Here is a 21,745-nt window from a genome sequence, read left to right as displayed (position 1 = left end):
TTATCTTTTTCAAAAGCAAAAAGCTTAAATTTTTGAAACTTTTGCTTTTTAACAAACGAGTAATTAAAATATCAGAAAAAAATATAAATTTTCCGATTGATGTGATTTTTGAAAATATATCTCAAACATTCCACAGAGCTCAACCCTAAAATGAATTTCTCTATCTTGGAAATGTTGTCATAGATCATCAAAAAAATTTCAGTTGCCCCAAATTGCCCGATTTATGGGTATAAGTATGAGAAGTATACATTCGTGTAGAATATACATCCCCAAAAACGAGGGTGTTGTTAACTTTACGAGGTCAATACTCGTGAAAGCCAACAGATTTTTTTAAGAAATTTTAGTTCTATTGATAAATTTGAATAATATTTTAAATTTTCAAAAAATTATGTTTAAAATACTATCCCGCATCCCGAAAGGTTATGGGGCCGTAATATGGGTTTTATTTATTTGCAAGCTCAAATAACCGTAATTTTTGTAACACATCCTCATATGAAATAAGTATTAAAATAGAAATATTTGAAGTTCACGCAATGCCTAGAAAACTGCTATACTGGAACATGTGAAAACTGTTGGTTAGTCTCTGCATATGTACAGTATTTCATCGGTATTTCTTGGATCTTAGGTACTGAAGTTTTAAACACGAGGAGGGTTGATGTTTTGGATAAAATCAAGGAAATTGGTTTTAATAAACTTGTTGGTATTAATATTGGTATTAATAAATTTATATATATATTATATATATATATATATATATATATATATATATATATAATATTGGTATTAATAAAAATAAATAAATTGGTATTATTAAACAAGTAAGTTGGTATTAATAAACTTGATCTCTGTGGTTGAGAAAGAAGTAAATAATTGGGTGAGTTTTCATGACTCGGACGATTTAAGATAATTATATTTTAATTAAATATACCATAATTATATTACAAATACATTTCTAATAATGCTTGAAAATAGTACAACGGAATAAAAGTTATCAAACTATTAAAAATATTGTTTCTTTTTGAAGGTAAAATGTTGCTTTAAATCATGTTTCGTAAATTAAAACTGATCCTAATTAAGTGGAACATCCATTTTTATATTTAATGATATATATATATATATATATATATATATATATATATATATATATATATATATATATATATATATATATATATATATATATATATATATATATATATATATATATATATATATATATATATATAATATAATATAATATAATAGAAACAGTGTATTTGAAGATTATTATTTTAACAAATTGAAGTTAATTAACTCGTTTTAACACTCAACGAATAATAAAAAATTCAGTTTATGCATCATTAAAAATAAAATTTTTGTGGTTAAATAACCAAACTTAAATAATCGCCCACCATCTGGTCTATTTATAATCTTTTAAATTTTTACGTTTACCACATTGAGTAAATAAGTTATATGTTCTATGTGCAAAAAAAAAAGGCAAATAAAATTATAAAATGATATTTATGAATCATGCAAGGCTGACCCAATGCAAATGGGACATGTTGGCCATATGTTCAAACTAATCCTTAACAAATACTTTTTTGTTAAATAGTTAAATTTAACAAAAAAATCTTTTAAATTTAATTAAAAAAAAGTTTTATTAAATTTGACAACACCAAGATATAGATCTCGATTTGCAAATAGTGACAAACCCAGGAATTTTTTTGGGGGAAGATGTTGAAATATTTTTGTATTTTGCATCACATTTACGTCTCCTAAAAAAAAAAAATGGTCCTCCATTTCCAAGATATTAATATTGTTATTAATAAATTTATATATATATATAATATATATATATAAATATATATATATATATATATATATATATATATATATATATATATATATATATATATATATATATATATATATATAATATTGGTATTAATAAAAATAAATAAATTGGTATTATTAAACAAATAAGTTGGTATTAATAAACTTGTTCTCTGTGGTTGAGAAAGAAGTAAATAATTGGGTGAGTTTTCATGACTCGGAAGATTTAAAAAGGAAGATTAAAACATTTGTTATCAAGCTGAAGATCAAATATGAGAGGCACAAAAGAACTTTCTTTCAACTTGAGGAACTTGAGAACTTGACAAAGAATGGCTGGAGTTAAAATTTCATGCAAGACTTGCTCCACCTACCTCAAGATCAAAATGACCTGATAAACTATGGGCTGATAGCTCAACGAGAACTAAAAGGAAAAAAGTATCCTGGTATATTAAAGCCTACATGCAATGTTTTTGGTTACTAATTTTATATGAAAGAGTACATTTTTTTCTAAAGTATAAAATAAAATTTTTTTTAGTTTAATTGGTGACCATTGTACAGAAAAACTTGTCTGTTCAGCAGCACAGGCAAATTCTTTTGTACAATGGTTTAAATTAATCCCAGGAAAGGGTTTAGTTTAAACTATTGCACGGAATTTAATCATTTAGTTAATTAGGGAGAAATTAAGCCCTGGAAATCTGGGCTTAAGAACCTGTCAAAAATCCAGCTCTAACCAGGAAAAGTATTGAAAATGTAAAAACTTATCCATTAATAATGAAAGCAGAAGAGTCCCCTGTTTTAAAGATAAATTGCGATCTCAGTGATTTAAAATATCAAGTACTAAGAAACTCTTCAAAGAAACAGAATGTCGAAATATACTCTTCAGTCAAAGTGATTTTTGATGCAAAATTCAAATGTTATCCAAAAAGTTTAGAAGTTTTAAAAACATCTACCAAGTGATCTGTTCAGCCAATAGTGAACCATACTTTATCAAGGATTATGAACATATCTAATATAGAATGTCTATATGGATTAGAACAACAGAAATCTGAAAACTGAATCGGAGAGGGTCTTTTCTCAAAGGAAATGAACAACCCTTATTCCAAACTGCATCTGTTCTATTGAAACTGGAAATAAGGGACACCACTGTACGATCAAACCCAAAGTTGAAGGCCTCCTCTTTTTCAGGCCTATTAACTTGCAATACCAAAAAGAAATAGTGAAATTAAAAGGAATCAAACAATTAGTGAGCCTGGTTGGGAGAGGGGTTTAATCCACAACTTGTAAACTGTGAAATCAATATTTTTTACGTTTACTTTTAATACTGAATTGGGACAATAATTTGATAAAAATGTTCAATAATTTACAAAATTGAATTTTTAACCGCTGTTTGGTCATTTCACTTCATTGTGCAGGGCTAACAAGATTGAAGAGAGGGGGGGGGGGGGGAGAACATCCCAAAAACACACGCACTTTTTTTCTAACGGACCTTTTTTTTAAAAAAAATAAAAAAGATTCTAGATATACAGGACTTTGTGAAAGTAATAAAAATTTAATATTTTAACAATGCTAAATATTTTTCTGTAATTTAAATTCAAAAAGTTTGAATTTTTATTGTTCAAAGGTTTGAGTTAATAGAATTGAAAAAATAACGAACATGGGTAACATGAGCACTTTTGCTATTTTTTAAAACCTCTGTCTTTTTAAGAAGTAATTTCGGGCGCCAAAATATTTAAGTGGATCATGAGTAGGGATCCTTAAAAATTGTTTGTTCGCAAAAATTTTGGATTCAGCATTATTATTTTTAAAAATGTTCCAATTTTCGCTTAAGGTATTAAGCGAAAATTGGAATATTTGTACCCTAATCTTATTACCCTAATCTACCCAATGTGCATTAAAAGTACTATAATATTTTTATTGCACATACTAGAGGTAATGTCATTACTAAACTTATATGTGAAAAATTATTTAAACTTTTATTATTTATTTATTTTTATTTTTAATTTGAGCTTAATTTTATTAAAAAAGAAAGATTTAAAATTGATTTAGAGTGGTTTTCTTTTTGTCAAATTATTTGAAAATATTTCAATAAACACGATACATTTTTTTAATGTAGTATTTATAGTGCTCCAAGAAGTCTTTACGGCATTATCACAGGGCACCGTGGAAGAGCATCTAACTAACACTTTTTGACGTTTATCAGGCCAGAGCTGACATCGAACCACGGACCTCTTGGCTCTAACCGAGAACTGCGCAACGGCTGCTTTGATTCAATTTTTGCACTCAATTTCAATTTTTATTTTAAAATAATATAGTTGTTCTCCTAAAATCTTGTGGAGAACTTATAACAAAATTCGCTGAAACAGAATTCAAAATATTTTTTTATTTCAATGGTATACTATCAGTTTTATTGAAATAGTGAATTAATTAATTTTTACCCACATTCAATAAAAGTTTTTTATTTACAAATCACTCACTAACTTTAACATTATTGTGAATAACAAGGTTGGAGTGGTCTGCAAGCAGAATATTATACAACTTAATGATAAAAAAATTCTACAGGAAAAATAGTGGCCCTAAAAAAGAACTCTTGGGAACACCGCAAGTTATTGAATGTTTAACAGTTTCTTTTGAACTATTGAATGAACTATTATCAATCATCTATCTGTTTGTTAGATAATCTTTGCTCAAATTGAGTTTTTGTTTCTAATTTAATTGTATCTAAGTTTATTTAGGTGTATATCATTTTTTACAGTATCAAAGTACAGTATCAAAAGGTTTGGAAAGATTAATGAAAACTTCTAAAGCAAAATAATCATTGTTTAGAGCGACAGAACATAAAAAAAATTTCTACCAAAAAAACCTAATAAATAGCTAGTACTAAAAATTCTACTATTGCCAAATATTTGTTAAATAGATTTGTTTATTTTTTTAAAAGATTTGTTATATATTTTGTTATTGTTAAGATTTGTTATATATTTTGTTAATATTTTGACAAACTTTCAATACACTTAAGGACTAATCATTAAAAAAGTGAATTGTTGCTTTTTGAATTTCAAAAAGCATATTTTTATTTTTATTTGTCAACCAAATAGGAATAATGTAATTTTCAATAATTGCTTGACCATGGAAATTTTCAATAATTGCTTGACCATGAAAGATTTGTGAACTGTAAAAGGAGTATTTTGGATTACTACAGCTTATTTACAATGCTCTTTAAACTATCCAGTATCACTGACAAAATCAGAAGCTAGAGTTCCTTAAATTGTGGAAATTTTTTTGACCAACTAAAGGGAAACTTAACAAATCACAGTTGAATTTGAAAATCAAAAACATTAAGATATTAGAGTAATAACTCAAAAAAGAAAGAATGAAAGTTTTTTTTTTTTCAAGTTTTTTTTAAGTTTCTTTGGTTTAAAAAGGCTATGCAAGCAACATTTCCAGTGGTTGTTGTACCTCTTCCTTCACTTGTATCCAATGGAAAAATGAGCCTCAAATGTCCGAAGTTCAAAGTGCAGTATTCAAGCACCCTGTTTCAAGGAATCATCTGGTTCCTTGAAACATGACGGGGAGTTGCAAGATAATTTATTGTAGATGTGGGTTACCAGATTAGTTATTGTAGATGAGTTAGTCATTTGTTGGGAGATTTGATGGCAAATCGGGCAATAAACAAAAAAGGGATTTCCAGTCAGAAATTTAAAACTTTTACATCCAGCGTTGTGAATAGTATCTTAAAGTCGATGGTTACTTTATAATTATATTTTAATTAAATATACCATAATTATATTACAAATACATTGCTAATAATGCTTGAAAATAGTACAACGGAATAAAAGTTATCAAACTATTAAAAATATTGTTTCTTTTTGAAGGTAAAATGGTGCTTTAAATCATGTTTCGTAAATTAAAACTGATCCTGATTAAGTGGAACACCCATTTTTATATTTAATGATATATATATTTAATTCACTTTTAATTTAATTTAATTCACTTTTAATTACTTTTGACTTTCGTCCAACAAATAAATCGTTTTTAAAAAAAACCACAAAAACGCAAATTTAATTGACCAGAATGTTTTAAAAACATTCTGAATGTTTTTAACAATATAAACAATGTTTTTATTTTTATTTTTAATTTTTTTAAGAAAATGTTTTTTTTTTTTTTAGTTTTTTTTACTGTAAATCATGCGCGGAGTGTTGTTACATCGACTATCTTATAGCCTGACTTGCAAGGGAGTGCTGTTACATCGACTGACAAATAGCCTGACCCGCAAGGGAGTGCTGCTACATTTACTATCTTTTAGCCTGACCCGCAAGGGAGCGTTGCTACATCGACTGAGGGTTTGGTTGGGGCAAACAGTCTCTCAATTAATAAAAAAAATAATTCCGGTCTTGCATTTTAATTTTTACTTTTTGTCAACAAAATATGGAAAAAACTTTCGGACAACATCTCGATTTGCTAATAGTGACAAACCTAGGAATTTTTTTGGGGGAGGATGTTGAAATATTTTTGTATTTTGCACTACATTTACGTCTCCTAAAAAAAAAATGGTCCTCCATTTCCAAGGTATTTTTGACTTCAGATTCTGGTGGGGGAAGGGGAGGGGGAGGGGCGGGGGATTAATACTCCCCATCCAACACCCCCTTCCCCTTTAGATCGGTCACTGCCAACAAGCGCTTTTACGATTGTTTGCTAACAAGATTGTAATCATACTCTTCTTAGCCAATCAAATGCCAATCATTTTTTCATAAAGTATTTCTTTTTTTTATTTATATAAGTTATTTTTGTGAAATGTTTCCTTCTTTTATTTGATTACAAATATCTATGAAAATAGTATCCAGTAAACAGTATCCGGTAAACTTTTTAATTAATGCGTTTTTGAGTAAACAGAAGATATTGAGTAAACATAAGACGTATAAAACACGTCTTCTATTTACTCAATATTTTAGAATTGTATATATACTATTCATTGTAATTTCATACTTTTTATATTTTAATCACAGCATTAATTAATATTCTTTGGAAATTTGCAAAACGTTATTAGCAATCCTATAAAAAGCAATTTATTTAGCAAAAGAATTCTTAAAGTTATCATTATAAATAATATTTATATCATCATAACCATTATTTTGTCGTCATTATCGTTAAGTGTTTGTACTAATTTACGTAATTTTGAGTTCAGTAATTATACTATTTGCAAACAACCTTGAAATGTAACTCTATAAATAGAATATTTTGATTGACTAATTAAAAATTTCAAAGCTTTTATTGCAAATTTTTAATGATATCTTGAAGTTTTTATAAGGTTGTTGGAAAACTGCAGTGACCTGTGAAATGGCAGATGCTTTTTTAAACAAAAAACAAGCCGAAAGAAAAATAAAGAAAAAGTAAAATGTTTTAAAATAATCTTACAAGCACCGGTAACAATATCAGATTTACAAAGTTTTAAAATTTTTAATTTTATTTGAACTTTTAATTTCATTAGAATCTTTTTTAGGAAAAAAGGTTTTTTAAACTTGACAAAGTTTTTTTTTCTTTGCCAAGTCTTGTGATTTTTTGATTTTTAAAAATATATTTTTTAACAAAATATAAAATTGCTTAACCATATTAAAAAATGTTGAAATATTCTATTACAATACTTTTAAGGAGTGAAAAAAAAACTCTAGTAGTAGTTTCGAGTATTAGTTTCATTTATTTCGTCGTTAAGAATATATACAGCGTACAAATATAACTATTTAACATGAGGGAGTTATAGTAATTTAAAAAAATTTCAATAATAAAAAAATTATTATTGAAATTTTTTCTTAAATTTAACAACAGTGTTGTAGTTTTTTTATGATTCGTGGGGGACCAGCAACTTTATTGGACACATTTGGAAATTTAGGGGGCCTTTTGAAAGTTTAAGGAGATTTTTTTTTCATTTCATTTTAGTAACACCTAGTGGAAAAATTTTTAAGATTTTGGGGCCCTAATGACAGGTTTGGGTGGAGGAGGGAATTTTATATATTGAAAGTTTTAACCTGCATAATGTTTATATTTAAAAGTATTACTTTATTTTTTTTATATTTTCATTTAGGTTAAAATTGAAATATTTACTTTAATAGGCATCCTATATTTTTTAACTATTTAAAATTTAAGTAACATTTAAAATGAGACTATTCTTAGAGGCAGGTAAAGTTTTTGATGAAAGAGCTAGTTTGTTGCCCAAAACTGGAGAGCAACTCTTATTGCGCCACAATATTCCTAAACTTCCAGAAATCCTTACAGAATTGATTATTGCAAATAAAATTACATTGTGTTCGTTTAAAAATTTTTATTTTTAACCTAGGTTTACCTATAGTTTTTCATTTCTCTGTATGATGATTTTTCTATTTAATTTACACAGCCTGTGTCGAGTGTCTTTAAAAATAAAGTTAAAAAATAAATTCCGGCATTCAGATTTAAAATATTGTAATTCCGGCCGGAACTGAAATGAACTAAAAGTCATGAATTCCCGAACGGAAATCGGGTACAATCCTAATCTTATACGAAACGAATAATGTTGAAAACCCATAATATAACCAAGCCCTAACCATGTTCCTTCGGGTTAGACTCAGGGTTCGGCTTTGGGTTTGGTTAGGGTATGGCTTTCACTAAAATAAACTTTATTGTTGAGTTCAGGAAAAAAGTAGAGTTTATACTCTTTCACTAAGAACATAATGTTATGCGTCAAACGTGATTTGTTTTTTAGGGACTTACAATGGGGTGGGTTTAACATGGGGTGGGGTAGGACTTAGTTAATTTGTTTGTTGTTTGACTTAATTAATGGGGTGGGACTTATAATGGGTGGGTTTTTAGGGACTTACAGGGGGTGCCTAAAATACACGCCCGCCGTTTTTTTATTACACATTAAGTTTCGATTGATACTTGTATGACTAGCAAAATAAATAAATTAATGCTTAGTTATTTAAAAATTTATTCCCTTACTACCCCGTGCTTGAGAAATGATGTGCTAATAATTATTAGTATATCGTTTCTACAAGCAAGGGGTAGTCAGGGAAATTTTTTTTAAATAACTAAGCATTAAAAAATTTATTTATTTTACCTGCCATACAAGTATAAAATTGCAATACAGTTTTGCTAGCCGTACAAGTATAAAAATAAACTATGTTTACAATGCATTTTTGCACCACATTTACAGTTAGAGAATGTTATTTAAACATTTACAGTTAGAGAATGTTTACAGTTGGTGAATGTTATATAACATTCTCTAACTGTAAACATCTGCAAGCAAAGCTTTTGATTTGTATTTCCCAATAAAATAATAAAATAGAAATAAAAAAATTGTATTGCATTTTTATTAATTGTAATTGTTTTAATATGATTTGATTTTTGATTAAAACTATTAGCTCTTATTTTTTCAGATACCATTAATTCTTTTTAATAATATATATAATGTTGCCATTTAAATATATATATAATGTTGCCATATCCGGAGTGGATCTTCGAATGATGCCATTTCTCTTTTAGACGTGGTGCAAAAACGCATTGTAAACATAGTTGGACCTTCAATTTGCTCCCTTGTTTTCCTGATTCTTATAATTTGAAATCTTTCAAGTCGTCTGTTAATGTTTTTTATAAAAGAACTTTAATTGGAAGAAGATTCCATAGATTTGCAATTTTGTTAAAAAGAAAATGCTAGTGAAAAACATTTTCCACTGTTTGTCTTATCAATACTATGCAAAAGTTTGTATAATTCTATCATATCCCCCCCCCCTTTTTTTTCTTCTCAGTTAGTTTCTTCTCAGTTGAGTTGTTAAACCTAAGGCAATGAGTTGATCTTCATACTTAAGACTGATAATTGATGAAACAAGTTTAGTTGCTCTCTGTTGTATTTTTTTAATTGTATTACAGTCTGCTTTTATATAAGGAGACTAACCAGAACTGCAAATTCAAGAAGCAGGCAAATAAATTTTGAATAAAGAGATCTTATAAGTTGGCAATCAAAATTTGCAATTATTTCTTTATTCGTCCCAGCATTAGTGGTAGTGGTGTAGTGGTAGAGCGCTCGCTTCATAAGCGAGAGTTTCCGAGTTCGATCCCCACCTTGTCCCTGTTAGTACAGTGCTCAACTTGTTTCTCTGCGTAGCAGCCTTGTTTGTCAAGGTTTGTGTTTTGGAGTCTAGAAAGGGTTAAAACCACTTTTAAGTAGCCTCCTCATCTGTAGTGACCTTCTCGGCCTTGGGGAGGTGAATTTAAAAAAAAAAAAATTTGCTTTGCTAATTGCTATAGTTACTTAATTTAGGGTTGCCAGATGTCCCGGTTTTACGAAGGAGAACTAAGTAAAAAAAATATTTTTACATATTTGGCGCAGAATTCTCCTTCGTAAAATCGGGACATCTGGCAACCCTACTTATTTTTTCCATTTAAAATTTGTAGAAAATATAATTCTAAGACCTTGTCTAGCCTCAGAATCGAGAAATTACCATTAAATTAATGGTATGCAATTTTCATTCATTAATAATGAATAGTTCATAATTCTTATTGGTGGATCCATGATGTGTCGCAACACACTTGTTTATGTTGAATTTTGGCAACCAGCGTTGAGTCCATTCAAACACTTTATTTAAGTCATTCTGGATTTCTTTGACGCAAAAATCTGATATGGAATGATGATGGTATCATCGCATAACTTTGAAAATTTTTTGTTTTTTTTGGCAAATCATTAATGTAGACAACAAATAGGGATGTTCTAATAACTGAACCCTGAAGCACACCACTAAAAACATCTACCCGGTTAGACATGTCACCTTTAAGTACACTCTGTCTCCTATTTCTTATAAAAGATGCAATCCACTTTAGTACTAATCCATCAATACCATAAGCTTTTATTTTTAGCAAAATACTATTTTGATCAATTATATCAAATTACTTTGCAAAATCTAGTAAAACAACATCAACTGGAATACGATTCTCAATATTTAATGTTATAAAATCAAATGTTTTCAATAGAATTGTTGCGCATGATTTATACTTTATGAATCTGTGTTGATGTTCTATTAGCAAATTTTGTTTAAAAAAACACCGAGTATCTTGCACACCAAGTGAAGTGAGGGAAACTGGTCCATGATTAGCTTAAACTGCTTCGTCCCCTTTTTAAAAAGAGGAAATTTGCATATTTAAATTGAATAAGAGTTTAAACTTGTAAAAATGCAGTTTGTGAAAATTTTGTATTATATTTGCTTATCTTTATGGTTCAAAATATAAATTTTGTTACAAAATATTTTTTTTTAAATTCAATAATGTGAATTATTTGTGCAGATTTTTGTATCAGGAAAACTATTATGAAAGGATTAATCAGTAGCCATAATAAGCCTAACTCCATTGTTGAAGTTAGGTTACTTACGATCCTTTATCAAACATTTTGTATTAAAAAGCCAAATAAACTGAAGTCTCTTAGAAAAACTCCTTTAAGCACATATCAAATGTGCTTAAATGTGCTTTTGGGTGAATCTGGGTGACCATTAATGAGAAAACTTCAATTTTTTTTATTGGGCTACTTCTAATGTTAGGGATTATTAATTAGTTTGGATTTTTCAATTTTTATTGAATGCTATTATTGTTTGAGTTATGTTACGTTTACTATTTTTAAACATAACCTTTAAAATTATTTAATTGTTAATATTTAATGTAAATTAGAATTTTTTTAAGATTAAATTAAATATCTGTATTTAATTAATTTTAATATATTGTAAAAGTATTTTTATATATTATTATATAGACCAAGTTCAGATGAGTATTGTGATCCATGGAATGCTATTGCTGCTTGGTTTCTTGGACCACGAGCAGAAAATAGAGAGTTTTTAAATCGTCTTGTTTTAAACACATTAAATTTTTATGAAGATTGCAGAGAGAATTATTATCCTGCTGATCCATGTTACATCACCGAAGAAGTCAAAGCATCTCCTGGATTTCGTGGTGAATCAAAAGATTTAGAAAAGAAGTTAGGAGAACTTAACAATGAGTTGTCAAATTCCATTCCTTTTTACAGTACGAGATACCAGGTTAGAATATAATACTTTATATTTGTACATTATCAACCTATCACTTTAATGTTGCAAAAAATTAAAAAATTGGTTAGTTAAAATATTAAATAGTACTGTGCCGCTGTTTGACACTGGTCTATTAATAAAAAAAGCCAAGTTGTTTACTTAGATGTTAACTTTGTGACTTTTTTTTTTTTTTAATATTCATTTAGCTTAACAGAGTTTTCCTTATATCTAATATAGTATAGTTTTATAGTTATAAAATATTTACAATTTTTTATACTAAACAAAGCCAAGCAAATTCACCACACCAACTAGTTAACTGTTAATTAAAAGTTAATTTTTTTTTAGTTTTAGTTATAGTGAAATCTATTTTATAAAGTTTTACTAAAATCTTTAAGACTTTTTTAAATATGTTTAAAATTTTTTTTTATATTTACTATGTAAATCAGGGGCATATGATATGGGAAACAACAATGCCAGCTACTCTTGGGTATTTTGCTGGAATGTTATGGAATCAAAATAATGTTGATTCAACAGCATCTCCTGTAACTACTCAAATGGAAATTTTGGTGGGAAAACATTTATGTGATCTTATACAATTTTCACATAATAATCCTAAGCCATGGGCACACATAACTAGCTGTGGCACTGTTGCAAACATTGAGGCTTTATGGTCAGCAAGAAATCTAAAATTTCATCCTTTGGCTATCAAAGCTTGTGTTATGGATAAAGATGCAGATCCTAAATTAAAAGGTTTGTTTAATTATGAAATAATATATACACTATTGTGTATATTAATTTATTCCTATTATCATCACTGTTATATATTTTATAATTTGAATATTATTTATTTTACTGTTGGTCTGTATATTAGGTGTCTCCATATTTATAAAGTAAGAGAAAATTTATTGATTTTTGTTATTTTTTTTAGTTTTAGAAAATTCATTTTATATAAAATTTGTTATTTTAGAATGAATTGTATTAAATTTATTTTTTTAAATAATTAAAATATTGTTCAAGGTTTTAATTTTCAAGATTTTGCTTGTGGTTGTGAAGTAAGAACTTATTTTTGGTATTAGTAAGTTTTATAAAAACATGCTCAATATTGGTATTAGCATGCCCCTTCCCAATTCCCAATGGGTTGATTAAAATTCCCAAAATTCAATGACGTTTTTTTAAATGTAATTAGGACAATATCTCCATATTGTAAAAATATGGAGATATGTGTCTATATATATATATATATATATATGTATATATATATATATATATATATATATATATATATATATATATATATATATAATATATATATATATATATATATATATATATATATATATATATATATATATATATATATATATATATATATATATATATATAGATATATATATAGATATATATATATAGATATATATATATAGATATATATATAGATATATATATATAGATATATATATATATATATAGATATAGATATATATATATAGATATATTAAATGAAGGTGACCATTTTTTTTAAATGAAAAGGAGGACAAAATTTTTTATGTAAAAGTACTATGTAAATAAATGAAATGTTTCATTAAAATAAAAATATGCTTATCGTTCTTTTATTCCTTTTAAGTAAGTTGTCATAAAGTTTAAAATTAATTAAAATTAAATATCTAGTTAAATTGGTATTTTTCGATTGAGTGGATATTTTATGTCAATATTTTGTTTTCTAACAATATGCTAGAAATTTCAGAGCAAGATATGTGTTTTATATTAACTTTTACAGTGAGTGCTGCTGCTAGAGTATCAATATTTAATCTTGATTTTTCACTGGTCCAGAAATCATTGTTCATTTTTAAAGTGGTCAAATATTTCAACCCATCTTTTATCAATTTCAACATTTTCATTTTTCCAATCTGAATTTAAATTTATTCTTCTTATTTCATCATACAGACTATTGTCATTAATTAATAGTATCAGGAATTTCTGTTGATAAAAACTCAACACACTTTTCAATATCTGCCCAATTAACATGTGAACTCAAAAAACACCATTGAAAACTATTTTATGCTGTGATATTTGTCTCAGACCATTCTTCGACATATTGGAAGCATGTTTGGTAAAAATTCTGCACTTCTTTGGTAAATTTATCTCTTATCCCAGGGTTTGACTCTTCTAAATTTGATTCTAATTTTTTTTTATCATTAAAGGAATAAAACTATCTTTAAGTTGTGATTTATATTGAAGGATAAAATCATTTAAAATAAAGCTAATTTATGCAACAGATATATTATTGCTTTCAATCTTTTGAATTGTTTTGTGAAATAAAGTTGTGTACAAAATACATAAATATCTCTGATAATTCATTATTGAAAAAAGATTCCAGAATTTTTGTACATTTTTCTAAATTTAAAAAATATGAGCGGAGGGGTTCGAATAATTTTAAAACACACTCAATAGCAGGCGTTAAAGCAAATAATCTTACTTTCGAATATTCTTAAAGCTTTTTGTATTGGACATTTGCTCCTTCACAAAATTGTTTTAAAGTAGCCACACAGACAGTAAAACAACTAAAATACAAATAAACCGTGGTTATTATAACTTCTACATCAATTGGCAGTGCACACGATGCTGTGTTAATTGCATTTGACAAAATATGTGCATTGCAACCAGTTCTTAGTACTTTTTTTTGAAGTAAGTTGTAATTTTACACGGACATTATTTACTCCTTTCTGTCTTCGCCCACCAAAATTTGTATTTGTATTATTAACTGATAGTGCAACAATTTTTCAAATTATATTCTTATATTTTCAATTATATTTTCTATATATTTTCAAATTATATTGTTAAATATTTCAAATTATTTCATTTATAACCCTGTATATATTTCAAATTATTTCATTTATAAACCTGTATATATTTCAAATTATTTCATTTATAACCCTGTATATATTTCAAATCATTTCATTTATAACCCTGTATATATTTCAAATTATTTCATTTATAACCCTGTATATATTTCAAATTATTTCATTTATAACCCTGTATATATTTCAAATTATTTCATTTATAACCCTGTATATATTTCAAATTATTTCATTTATAACCCTGTATATATTTCAAATTATTTCATTTATAACCTTGTATATATTTCAAATTATTTCATTTATAACCCTGTATATATTTCAAGTTATTTCATTTATAACCTTGTTTATATTTCAAATTATTTCATTTAAAACCCTGTATATATTTCAAATTATTTCATTTATAACCCTGTATAGGTGTTGTGACAAAATGTCAGCAGTTTCACCATCAATAGATTCTAAATTTAAATATTTAGTTAAATGCCTTTGGTAACATTAAAATACCTTTTAGTATTGGATACAATTTGGTTTCATTGTGATTTGAGGCATCAGATAAAATTGTTACAAATCTTGCATTTTTTAAGTCTTCTGCAAGTACTTTATCACAGTAATTTTTAAATACTGATTTAACATGAAAATTTAGCGTAATGAAATTTTTTCATTAATTTACTTTGTGCAATTTATACTTCTAAAACTTTGAGTATGAATTATGGTATGATATGCAAATGTTCCCTCCATTACAACTAACTGTTTTTCACCCTCAGAATAATTAGAGGATTTAAAATAATTTGTTACTTTACTTGCGGAAGCTGAAGCATCTAATGATTTCTTATTTTTATTGGTGTTTAAGTGCTTCATTATAGCACTTCTCCCTCCAACTGCAATACAAATTTCCCCTCTGCAAATATTACAAAAAAGAATGGTTTCACTCTTTAATATTAGGAAATCAAGTTCGTTTTTCAATTTTTTTTCAATTTAGTTTAAAGTCAGGTCAGGTTATCCTGCTACTGGTAACATGTAACCCAGTACAATCTGCTTTAGGTCCTGCTGCCTTGTAGGATACACCTTTTTAGGCAAAGGCTAGGAGATGCCAACTCCGACTTGAAACACCCCCTGCCTTGAGGCTCTTGGTTGAGTAAAGGCTAGAGATGGTGTCTCGATAAAAATACTCATCTTGGATAGATGTTAAATGCATCCGGCTACTGTCTTGTAGAAGGCCTCCTAGGCAAAAACTTAAGGGGTAAACAGATTCTATCTGTTGACCAGCCTCGCACCCCTTCTTCATCTATTAGACTGGCGCAGATGTACTTTTAATACATTGTTTCCAGTTTAGGATGTTGAATGCTGGATCTTCTTGACTCAATGCATGGGTTTTGCTTGTGTCTCATTCTATTATCTCCTAATGAGGGTACAGCTCTAAAACTCAGTTTTATGGTTCTGAGGCCGGCTGGTAGTCAGGTTTCCCGAACTCTGTGGTGGCTCTCAGAGAGGCTGATTCCATCAACAGCTAAAAAATATCAAAGTGTTAACAGTGCCATGTTGCGCATGAATGGTGTCCCTGTTTGTACTTTTGGTGTGCATTGCGGAGGCCACATTTGGAGCCCTTTGTTACGGCTTATTAGTAGTAATGAGGCAATTGCTTGGGCTATTAAACAGTGTTCTGAGTACTATCTATGCTTTAAGTCCAATTCTTCAATCAAATTTAAAAATGAATAAAGTACCAAAAGCTATAAAACACAAAAAACCATCATTATCACCAAGTTCTCTAAACCTATCATTCACTAATATTCGTGGTCTTTGAAGTAACTTATCTTCTGTTGAGTCTTATCTCTTGCAAAGTTCACCAGACCTACTTGCTCTTTGTGAGACTAATTTGAGTTTAGCTGTCTAATCTTTGGATCTTAGTGTTGGTGGTTATCTTCCTTTAATTCGTAAAGACTCCAATAGTCACATGCTTGGCCTGGGCATTTACATACGTAAGAATTCACCTATTTGTCGTGAAACTAGGTTTGAATCCAAAGACTATTCTTTCATGTGCTTTCGTTTAGCACCACTTCACTCTATCGCCTTTCTCTTTGTTCTATATTGCTCTCCTTCATCTTAAGACTGCACTCTTTTTGATGTTATTTCTGATCATATTCACCAAGCCCTCTCTCTTTATCCATCAGCTAATATTGTTTTTGTCGGTGACTTTAATGCTCACTACTCTAAATGGCTTGGCTCTAGTGTCAGTGATTCTGCAGACATTAAAGCCCACAACTTTTGCCTTTCTCAATCTCAAACTCAAATAGTCAACTTTCCAACTCGCTTTCCAGACAACCCGAATCATTTACCTTCTCTACTCGACTTATGTCTTGTTTCTGATCCTAGTCAGTGCTCAGTTTCTTCACATTCACCTTTAGGTGCTTCTGATCACAGTTTGATCTCTCTAAAACTAATATCTCATTCTTCTTAATCACCTGAATCCCCCTATTATTGTACCTCTTACAGCTGACTAGGATTCTTTCCGTGATTTTCTTCGTGATGGCCCTTGGATAGAAATCTTTTTTCTTCCTGTCGACAAATGTGCTTCTTACATAACTTCGTGGATTCAGGCTGACATGGAATCTTTTGTTCCCTGTCGACGATTCCAGGTCAAGCCTCACTCTCCTCCATGGTTTTTCTCATACTGTGCTGCTGCGATTGCCAATCGAAACCGTTACTTCCATATTTATCAGCAAAACTATTCTCCAGAAAACAGACGTCTGTTTATTACTGCTAGAAAGCATTTTAAAAAGGTTTTGTCTAACGCCAAAGCCCGCTATTCTCAGGTCATGAAATCTTGTATCTCATCTCAAAAATTAGGCTCTTGTGACTTCTGGAGAATCTTTAATAGTATTAATAATAAGGGCAAATCTTTAGTTCCACCTCTCTTTTATGGTTCAGACTTTGTCACCTCACCTAAAGATAAAGCTGAATTGTTTGCTAAAAACTTTTCATCAATATCATCTCTTGATTTCACTAGTTGTGTTCTACCTGATATTGCCAACAAACAGGTTGATCCATTGCTTGACATTCGTATCACTCCAGCTTCTGTATCTAAAGTGATTTTCTGGCTAGACTCTTCTACAGCTTGTGGCCCGTACAACATACCTGTTATTGTCTTGCAGAAGTGTTTTCCGGAGCTGTGATCTATACTCTCAAAACTATTCAACAAGTGCTTATCAGAGTCTTGTTTTGCTGCCTGCTGGAAAGCGGCATCTGTTATCCCTATCTTCAAAAATTCTGGAGAGCGATCTGATTTGTCTAACTACCGTCCCATTAGTCTTCTTCCTATCATAAGCAAGGTTTTTGAATCTTTAATTAACAAACACTTAATTTCTCATCTTGAATCTAATAACTTACTTTCTGACGATCAATATGGATTTTGATCTTCTCGTTCTATAGCTGATTTGCTAACAGTAATAACTGAAAGGTTATATAGGCATTCGATAAAAGTGGAGAGGTTAAGGCCATCGTTCTTGTCATTTCAAAAGCTTTTGATAAAGTTTGGCATGCTGGTCTTCTCCATAAGCTTTCTTCTTATGGTGTATCTGGTAACACCTTTAAGATTATTAAATCCTTCCTTTCCAATCGTAGTATAAAAGTTGTCCTTGACGGACAGCACTCTTTTTCTTATTCTGTAACTTCAGGGGTTTCTTAAGGTTCTATCCTTGGCCCAATACTGTTTTTAATTTACATTAACGATCTTTCAGATATTCTCACATCTAAGGTGGCATTGTTTGCTGATGATACTACCATTTATTCTTGTCGTGATAAGAAACCAACACTCTCTGATTGCTTGGATGGGGCATTGTAGCTTGAAAAGGATCTCACTACAGCTACAGCATGGGCCTCACAGTGGCTGGTCAACTTCAAGATAAGACTACATTTTTTTCAGCCAATCATTATCGCAATAGTTTATATCTTCCTATATTTATGAACGGTGATGTACTCGATGAGTCATCTACTCTTCATCTTCTAGGATTAACTCTTACTTCCAACCTTTCTTAAAAACCATATATCAAATCAGTTGCAATATTAGCATCTGCTAAGGTTGCATCTCTTTATCAAGCTTGTCACTTTCTTACTTCGGGTTCTATTCTCTATAAATCTCAAATCTGGCCTTGTATCGAATACTGTTGCCATATCTGGGGCGGATCTTCTAATGATGCCCTTTTTCTTTTAGACAAGGTGCAAAAACGCATTGTAAACATAGTTGGACCTGCTCTTGAAGCCAACCTCCAACCATTATCACATTGTCGTAATGTTGCTTCTCTTTCTCCTTTTTACAAATACTATAATGGGCACTGCTCTAAAAAGTATCTTCTCTTGTGCCATCTACTAAAATTCATTCTCGTGTTACTCGTCATTCAGTTAAGTCTCATCCTTTTTCTGTGACTGTTCCTACGTGCTCCAAAAAATCTAGTTTTTTCCCTTGAACATCAGTTCTTTGGAATTCGCTTTCTTCATCTAGCTTTCCAGATTCATATAATTTGCAATCATTTTAAGTCGTCTGTCAAGTGTTATCTTGCTCTATAAACTTTATCTTTTCTCTTCCAGTAACTTCCAACTCTAATAATGATTGCTTGCAGCCTTGTTGGAAGCAAAGATGTTCAAAAAGAAAAAAAGAAAAGAAAAATTAAAAGTTTAAAAAATGTTTGAAAAAACATTTATAACATTTATATACTTTAATAAAACTTTCTCCCTTCATATTTAACAGGCTATTTATTTGTAACTCTGATTTTTCATAGGAAGTAGTAATTGAGTTGTAAAGCAGTTTATTGTATTGTCTTTAGATAATTGATATAAATTCGATGTTTTATCGTTTGTTTAAATGTTTTGTTGAACATATTCTTTGACATCGTTAATTAGTCTGTATTGAAAAGCGCTCTTTATTTTACAAAAATTTAAAAATTTAAAAAGATGTAGAAAATCATTTTCAAAAGCAATTGAATCTTTTTCTTGCTGAGGAGATTTATCTGTATTGATGCCGTAGTATTTATATATATATATATATATATATATATATATATATATATATATATATATATATATATATATATATATATATATATATATTTATATATATATATATTTATATATATATATATATATATATATATATATATATATATATATATATATATATATATATATTAGGGTGCCTCAGAATGAGAGAATTTTTAAAACAAAAATACGTCTCTCGTTAAATTTGGTGCAAATATATAGAAAATAGGTTTTAAAACACACCGGTCACTTTCTGGCCATTCTAGACTCCATTACACTTCATGTTCTTTTACTTATGTTTCAGATGAATTTATTTTTGAATAAAAAACAATTAATATGAAGCCACTACATTGATTTAAAATTTGAAATTTATATTTCTGATTTTGAATTTTAAAATTCAAAATAAAAATTTAAGTCTCTGAACAAGTATTGATTTGAGTTATCAGAAACACAAGATTTTGCGCAATAAAATTTCGAGATCTTCTGAAAAGATTTTTCATATTATCGATAAAGCTATGCCTGCTATTTCAGGTATGTGTTGCATAGAATAATGTATAGTTATCAATTCAGTTTTATGATATTTTGTATTTAACTGAAAAGAAGTCATGGTCACTAAAACACATTTTTATCTCAATATCGACACCAATCCATCACACTATTATACTCTGTAATATAAATAATGCGTGCTTATTTATAATTTTTTTTGTTTGTTGTCAGTTTACCTCCAAAAGGCCAATAAGGCCACTACAGATGAGGAGGCTAGTTGACGAACAAGGCCGCTACGCGGAGAAACAAGTTGAGCGCAGTACTACCAGGGACATGGTGGGGATCAAACTCGGAACCTCTCTTTATATATAACTATTTATATAGTATTGGTAATACTATTTTAATAAAAATCTATATGGTTTAGGAATGCAACTTCCAATGGGTATGGATATCTTGCAACACTTTAAATATTGTCAATCAAATTTGCCAAATGGAATTACAAAAAAGTTGGATATTCTATATTGTCCCCCAAAGTCAAACTTAAAGGTTGGTAGGTGTCAACTAGTTGAATGTGAATGTATCATGGCGAAAATAAAACATTCATGGATTAAAGCCTTGTTTCCAGTTATTAATGCAGTTGCTAGATGAAAATGGTATTAAATTAAATGCTAGTGAATTGTGCTTTGACACAACAGCAACAAATACTGGCATTACAACAGAGACTGGTAATAGAATTACCTATGATTTAAGTAAATACATTCTCCAGCTTGCTTGCAGGCACCATGTTACTGAGCTTAGTATAAGTCATTTTCAGAAACATGTTACTCGTGAAGAAAAGGTAGGACCAGATAATCTTTTTTTTAAAAGATTAAGAAATAAGTTTGACAATCCAAAGTTTCATTACAATGCTGAAAACATATTAAGGTTTGATGGTCATTAAAGGCTGGTACTATGGTCAAAAAAGCAGCAACAGATGCACTTGAATATTGCAAAAAATACATTAAAAAGAAAAATATTGCTAGGGAAGACAGAAAAGAACTAGCAGACCTTGTAATTATTTATTTATCTAAATCATTGTTAAAATAAAAAAAACAGATGCAGTTCATCATACAAAATTTCTTAGCTCAGCTCTTTTTTATAAAAAGTTACATCTGCTATCTAAACAACTAGATTTTTTGATAAAAGAGGAAGACCTAAAAGCTCAAGTAGAGCAAATTGTGGAGTTTATTTGTTATTTTTATGCTCTGTGGTACTTGCAAAGCCACAATCCTATTAAATCCCCATACCTATTACAGCTCTACATCAAATGACTCTGTATAAAGTTGTTTGCTAAGTAAAAGAAGCTGTAGATAAAATCATTGATTCAATATTAAAGCACTCTTGGTACTTAAACTCAACTTTGATACCTCTTTCGCTTCTAAATTAAAAAGTTCCTGATAAAGATAAAACACTAATTGCCAAATCAGTTTTATCTTACAAAATACCATCTTTAAAGGCATCTGATTACAAAATTGAAAATAAGTCGAAAGTGGATAT

At 28.9% G+C, this 21,745-nt stretch overlaps 1 protein-coding gene across 3 annotated transcripts in view; it reads left to right on the top strand.

Annotated features, from left to right (window-relative positions):
- Nucleotides 1-21,745, top strand: part of LOC100209120 (L-tyrosine decarboxylase) — a 51,887-nt gene that overhangs the window by 14,135 nt on the left and 16,007 nt on the right. The window contains exons 1-3 of one of the 3 annotated variants that reach the window (XM_065803462.1): nucleotides 7,082-7,196; nucleotides 11,570-11,852; nucleotides 12,287-12,590. In XM_065803462.1, coding sequence (XP_065659534.1) covers nucleotides 7,144-7,196; nucleotides 11,570-11,852; nucleotides 12,287-12,590 — 640 coding nt within the window. In that variant the 5' untranslated portion in view covers nucleotides 7,082-7,143. Of the gene's footprint in view, nucleotides 1-7,081; nucleotides 7,230-11,569; nucleotides 11,853-12,286; nucleotides 12,591-21,745 lie in introns of those variants that run through there. The other 2 variants (XM_065803464.1, XM_065803463.1) reach the window with 2 other exon arrangements.

This window comes from Hydra vulgaris, chromosome 08 (genome assembly GCF_038396675.1).
Source record: "Hydra vulgaris chromosome 08, alternate assembly HydraT2T_AEP".
Classification (NCBI taxonomy): Eukaryota; Metazoa; Cnidaria; class Hydrozoa; order Anthoathecata; family Hydridae; genus Hydra; species Hydra vulgaris.
The sequence above is the reverse complement of the archived record's forward strand: the minus strand, read 5'-3'. Positions and strand labels throughout refer to the sequence as shown.